The 6,580-nt window shown below is 35.7% G+C and overlaps 1 protein-coding gene across 1 annotated transcript; it reads left to right on the top strand.

Moving 5' to 3' along the window:
* Nucleotides 1-995: 995 nt before the first annotated feature.
* LOC18608208 (guanosine nucleotide diphosphate dissociation inhibitor At5g09550) lies at nt 996-6,115 on the top strand. The gene is made up of 13 exons (XM_007042780.3): nt 996-1,278; nt 1,609-1,671; nt 1,797-1,880; nt 2,181-2,288; nt 2,380-2,552; nt 2,927-3,038; nt 3,263-3,343; nt 3,425-3,487; nt 4,415-4,516; nt 4,607-4,731; nt 5,178-5,388; nt 5,641-5,715; nt 5,838-6,115. Exons 1-13 carry the CDS (start codon nt 1,192-1,194, stop codon nt 5,886-5,888), a joined length of 1,335 nt encoding a protein of 444 aa, XP_007042842.2. The 5' UTR covers nt 996-1,191; the 3' UTR covers nt 5,889-6,115.
* The last annotated feature ends 465 nt before the right edge of the window (nt 6,116-6,580 follow it).

The following is a 6,580-nucleotide window of genomic DNA, read 5'->3' as shown; positions in this document are numbered from 1 at the left end:
TATTGAGTCAAAAGTAATTTGTTCCTGGACAAAGTCGATTACCATAAACTGAGTTTTGAATGCTTAGTTAAGTTTATAAATAGATGTAAACAGAGTCAAAAGTGTACACATAAATTAAAGCTAGGGTTTGGAACACGTACATCCGTTGAGTTTGTTTTGCATATCGGCAAAACTAGCACTCTGTAGCTGAATGGAACTCTCTGAGCCTTATTCCTGCAGGAGAATGGAATTACGTACCCTTCCCAGTCACCGCAAAGGATTTGGTTGTAAAGTATTCCAAATCTCTTACCATGTCTGTAGTAGTAGGAAAGTGCAAATTATTCTGTAATTTAGTCAACGGCCTTTGAGGGACATATTTGACTACCTAGCAAAGGTTAGTAGAGTTAGATCTCGACATTCATCTGGAATGCATGGAACATCATATTTTTCTTTATGATCAAATTATTTATATCTTAGTTTTCGATTCTGATAATCCATTTTCTGTGGATAGAATAATTTATAAATATTATTTTATGGTTAAGTGTTTGAACTTGCACGAAATTTATGTAAATTTTTTTATTAAATAAAAAAATAATTATGAGTTCATATAATTAAATTTTTTGTTCTTTGCAACATTTTATGTTTCAATGTAATTATGTACTTTTCTTTTCATAGAAATCACTACAAGAAAGGTTACTCCATTGCTTGAAGGTGGATCACATTGCTTACTCCTTTCTCTTCCTTTTCCCTGCACTGTGTTGTTAATTTAAAAGTGAAAGAATAAAACGTGAAAATAAAAAGGAAAAGAAAACAAAGTCTAAACTGGGAAAATAGGGAAAGAGAGATTCCAGATCGAAAGGGTCACTACTCACTCACTGGTCATACGGGGGGAAAAGCTCGGAGCGAGGTCCACTCTCTCCAACTTTGAACGCCTACACAAAACCTGGGGATGCCCATCCACGTGTCATTCTAGAACTGCTCCATGGATCCCACGCGCATGAAATAGCGTGAATTTAGTACTTTCCGAAAGCGTTAGTCTCGTTACTTCCCGCTAAGGACCGGTTCCAAACTGAAAGCACACAAAAACCCAAGCTCTCTCTCTCTTCTTTTCAGTTCACTTCCCATTCGTTCTCTCTTTCTCTCACGGGAAAAAGAAAGAAAAACATAAAAAAGTAAGATTGAAATCTTAGAAAAGACTCGTGAGGATCAGCCATGGATGAAGAGTACGATGTGATAGTCCTAGGGACCGGCCTTAAGGAATGCATTCTCAGCGGTCTTCTCTCCGTTGATGGACTCAAAGTACGTCCCTTGTTCATCCCTGTTGTTTCTTTGTTTAATTTCCATGTTTTGATGTTTCAAACCAACGTGAAATGTGGGCTTTGGGAGTTTTTTCATTTCTGGGTTTTCTTTATCGGCATCGTAGGACTCAGCATTTTTTGCTTTTATTTTTTCTTTTTCTCTTTTGGAAGCAGTACTTCAATATTTAGATATATGGGAAATAATATTGATTGAGGGGGATTAGTTTTTGACTGTTGGTTAAGGTGGTAGAGGAAGTGGCTTTCGATGTTAGGTTAAAATCTTATCAATTCTGTATTAATTACCTATTCTGTAAATCTGCATCTAAAACAGGTGTTGCACATGGACAGAAACGACTACTACGGTGGAGAGTCGACTTCACTTAATCTTATGCAGGTTAGTCTTCTTTGATAAAATGATGGACTTTTTGCTTTTCAATCTTTCTATAGAAACATTCCTATTTGCAATATATCTGACATTTTCCTTGGCCATTTTCTAAATTTTGTCTTTCTGCTGTTTAGCTTTGGAAACGTTTCAGGGGAGATGATAAGCCTCCAGAACAGCTGGGCGCAAGCAGGGAATTTAATGTTGACATGATTCCCAAGGCATGCAACAACCTTTTCTTCTGAACTCTTTATTACTAACGAGTAACCGAATTGAGCTATGTTATTTTCTAGTTTTCAGTACTTAATTATCTGTTGGATGCTTGGTTTTAGGTTGCACTTAGGTTTCTAAGGTTACGACTATGTTATATATATGGATTAGTTACAAATTCAGCAATTTCTTTTTCTTTGTTTTGGACATGTTGTGTTTAAAATGTGCAGTGACAAACTATTTACCAATGAACATGCCATCTTTGTGCTAGTCATTTTTATGATGAATGCTTACATAATTTGTTTTCACAGTTCATGATGGCCAATGGTGGTCTGGTCCGTATTCTCATCCATACAGATGTTACCAAGTATCTTAACTTCAAGGCTGTGGATGGTAGTTTTGTGTACAACAAGGGAAAAGTAAGAATGTTGTGGTTTTTCTTATAATTTGTTTCTAAACATTGTTCTATGATCACCTACAACAACTTAAAGCAATTATCATTACCTTTAGATCTACAAAGTTCCAGCAACTGATGTTGAAGCACTGAAATCACCATTGATGGGACTGTTTGAGAAGCGCCGTGCTAGAAAGTTCTTCATTTATGTCCAAGACTATGAAGACAATGATCCAAAATCTCATGAAGGACTTGACCTGAATAAAGTAACAGCGAGAGAACTTATCTCGTCTGTATCTCATCCCTTTTATCTCTCTAAAGCTTGCTCTAGCACTTACATTGACTATAAAATGAATAAAAATATATGCATTTAGACTTGTAGATTAAACTTTCTTCATAAATGCTAAGAACATTTACCGGATTCACCAGCTTGTCTCTTACACGAAAAGGGAAAATATTTTAGTTTTGATTTTTTTGTGACCTTTGGTTTCTTTTCACTGTTTTTTGCAAGGAAGTTTGTGATTAGGATTTTCTTTTCCCTTTTGAGAAAGGGTGTTTACTTTCTAGAAGCTCATGATCATTAATTACTCTGATTTTCCTATCCCTTAGCTTGTATTAGTTACTGTTTACTGGTGTTAATGCTTGCTAGTTTTTGCAATATAGAAAGTATGGGCTGGAAGATGATACAATTGACTTTATTGGTCATGCCTTGGCACTCCACATTGATGATAGTTACTTGGATCAGCCAGCTTTGGATTTTGTTAAGAGAATGAAGGTACCATCTTGTTTTCTATCATATTCTTCGTTGTTATACAGGCAATGGTTGATTCTTAAGCTGCACGTTGGGTGACACTGGTTGGAAGAAACAATTAAAGTTTTTGCTTGGGCATTTTTTTTTTCTCTTTTTTAAATATATTCTCCTTGATCTTTCTCTTCAGTGGCCTCACATACCTTTTTTATAATTTTTTTTCATAGTATTTCTGCTTTTGTTTTGTAAAGCTCTATGCAGAATCTTTGGCACGGTTTCAAGGAGGATCTCCTTATATATATCCATTGTATGGTCTAGGAGAATTGCCACAGGTTTGTCTTTATCTGAACTTTTGTTTCTAATTGAATAGAAACCTTTGTTGGTTTGAAATCTTATTTTGTCTCTATTGGCAGGCATTTGCTCGATTAAGTGCAGTTTATGGTGGTACGTACATGCTCAACAAGCCAGAATGTAAGGTAAATCTCTCAGAACATTTTGAGAGCCAGAATGTATTTGCTTTGTTTCCTGAAAAGTATGAGTAAACAATTCATGCTTAGTCCTCAACTTGGTGAATGCTTGAGAATAATGTATTGAAGCTTGCCATTGAGTCTTTTAGTGTTCAGATGCTCATATATCAGGTATCAACCTTAATTGATAACCCTATAACCCTATATGGTGATTATCCTTATAATTTGAGGCTTGACATCATATTCTCCATTATACTTGATGCTTTTTGAAATTTAATCCTTCATTTCCCCCTCGTGCATCCCTTTGTCATTTTGAACATACTTCAAAGATAGCTAGCTTGTAGTGTAATATCTGATGATTGGTTCTTCAAACTGGTTTTAGAACTAATTCTGCTTTGTTTTGGGTTGGGTTTATGTTCTTTTGCTTGCTTAACTGTAAACCTTAGAACTTGTTAGTGCTTTGCTCCGTGCCTGAAGCACACAAATGCAAATTAAACTCGAATGTGACATGTGCCTTTTGCATTTGTATTTTGTTTAATTTTCACTTTGGTTACCACATCACATTTGTAAAACTTGTTATACCTAGTAGCATTTTTCCAGCAAATTAGTGGTAATACCAAATTGGCAGTGGTAGCAAATATCTAAGAAAGGGACTTACAGGGATTAATTATCAACACTAATTCTTGCCATTTCGATTACTTATATATGTATATAAAGAATCAAAGTAAACAAATGAGCTTCTGTACAGCATAAATTGAATTATTTTGTTTCTCTGCTTCCATCTGGACACGTTGGGATCCGAATTTTTGGGGACATCAAAGTGCTTAATGCCTTTTACTAGGTCATAAATTGGCACGTACAAAGGGAACTGAATAAGGGGGTGTCTTTGTGTTTCTCTTGTGAATTTTTTATAAAGGTTTTGTATTTGGATTGCAGGTAGAGTTTGATGGTGATGGGAAAGCTATTGGTGTGACTTCTGAAGGAGAGACTGCTAAGTGCAAGAAAGTTGTTTGTGATCCATCTTATTTGCCTGATAAGGTAACCTCCGAAGAAACCATGCCTCTCCTTCTATGGACAAATATGCATCCTCATAATACTAATTATATTGACTCTTTTTCAATGGAACAGGTTCAGAAGGTTGGAAAAGTTGCCCGTGCTATATGCATAATGAGCCATCCTATTCCTGATACCAATGATTCCCACTCAGCCCAGGTTATTCTGCCTCAGAAGCAACTTGGTCGTAAATCAGACATGTATGCTGCTAACTTTCTTTGCTACATTATTATGTTTTCCTTTGAACATATGCTGTTGTCACAGTTTTACCTTTACCCATTGCGTCTTTTTGTTCATTGTAAAGATATTCCTTAGCTTCAGTTTCTTCTAAGAAATTTTATTGAAGCCTTCTTGGAATCTTGATAGCCAAAGTAAAAGGCAAAGCATTATGGGAATGTTGGCGAGATGTTTTTTGTGCTTCAGTGGGAAGTAATGCTCTTCAATGACTTCTAGTGGTAATGAGAGAATGATACTTACGGCAAGAAAAACTCAGTACTGAGTGATCAAGAATAATTTAATTTTTTTAAGTTAATCATTCACTTTTAGGTTCATAAGACTGTATGGAAAAATAGAAGTTCAACAAACAAACAAGTGTTATAATTCCTGGATCTCTGATAACTTCTAGGGTTTATTGTTGGAACTGCAGGTACCTCTTTTGTTGTTCATATGCTCATAATGTAGCTCCCAAGGGAAAATTCATTGCTTTTGTTTCAACAGAAGCAGAGACAGACAACCCTGAGGTAGAGTTGAAGCCTGGCATTGACCTACTGGGACCAGTAGATGAAATATTCTATGACACTTACGACAGATATGTCCCCACTAACAACCATGGAGCCGACAACTGCTTCATATCTGCTGTAAGGACACTTCTGCATCTCTAATACTCTACATATTCTTTGGAGAAAAAATTGAATTGAAAGTATCCAAGGCAACTTTTCCTACTGATATTGTAGGAATGAATCAGACTTCCGAGTTAACCAGCTCAGACATCAATTTCTTTCTCCGATCGTAGCATCTTTATCAAATGAATCATTGCTTTCACTACGTTGGATTCATACCTTTATCCTCAGAACTCAATGCTCCCGATTAAAGTTTTGAATTTCTTGCAGAGTTATGATCCAACAACGCACTTTGAAACCACCGTGACTGATGTGATCGAGATGTACAGCAAGATTACTGGGAAGGTAGCAGTTCATTATGCAATGTTTTTGACTTTCATCTTATTGCATTTTGTAGCACCATATCTCCTCTTCAATCTCTTTTGCAAAATGGTTGATTCACTTGTCATTTTTCCATGTTGTAACAGGCTCTTGATTTATCTGTGGACCTCAGCGCTGCCAGTGCGGCTGAAGAATAAATTTTGTTTCAAACCTGTTGCTCTCATCAGCAGAGGACTTAACTTTCCTTTCTTTATGTCTGATCAGATGTTTTAGATGAAGAACTTGAACTACATTTCCATATAATTTTCTTTGTTCTAGCTGCTTTAACATTTTCGTTATTGACCTGAATAATGATAGGTCCGCAAGATATGTCTATAACATTTTTCTTATTGCAAATCATGAAATTTCGCATGCTTCTTCTCCACATCTGAATTCTAACTTTTGTCGGGCAGGCATCCTAGTCTCTGAATATTGTTTTTGCCTCTATAATGTTGCATGGAATTGCATGAAGATAAAAGACTTTCTTGACAGGAGTAAGGATACGCCTTGATGTATCTTGCATATTGAGAATTCTTGCCATGAGTTGATCTTATACATTCAATTTGGTGGAAGCTGGGGGAGAGAAGCCCTCCACTGATATTAGTAGAATCCTTGAGAAACCTAATGCTAAAGTATAGAATCATTTGCTACAGACCAATGGGGGCACATGGAAGAAAATTAAGGCTTAGAAACACCCATAGAAATGGAGAGTATATTTTTTCCCATAATTTTTAAAATAATAATAATTTATAACTTTATATAAAAAAAATTTCAATAAACTTTTCAGACAGTATCATGTAAACATATCAATAAAAAAGTATTACAAGTCAAATGAAATGGTCAAATTTTT

This window comes from Theobroma cacao, chromosome 2 (assembly GCF_053813885.1).
Source record: "Theobroma cacao isolate CCN51 chromosome 2, ASM5381388v1, whole genome shotgun sequence".
NCBI classification, from domain to species: domain Eukaryota; kingdom Viridiplantae; phylum Streptophyta; class Magnoliopsida; order Malvales; family Malvaceae; genus Theobroma; species Theobroma cacao.
Note: the sequence above shows the minus strand (reverse complement) of the source record. Positions and strands in the feature narration are given on the sequence as shown.

Excerpts from the sequence above, each read along its gene's own strand:
- LOC18608208 (XM_007042780.3), top strand. The coding sequence starts at position 1,192 with ATGGATGAAGAGTACGATGTGATAGTCCTAGGGACCGGCCTTAAGGAA. Across the intron at positions 1,672-1,796 it reads CTTCACTTAATCTTATGCAG|CTTTGGAAACGTTTCAGGGG; the intron begins GTTAGTCTTCTT and ends TCTGCTGTTTAG. Across the intron at positions 1,881-2,180 it reads ATGTTGACATGATTCCCAAG|TTCATGATGGCCAATGGTGG; the intron begins GCATGCAACAAC and ends TTGTTTTCACAG.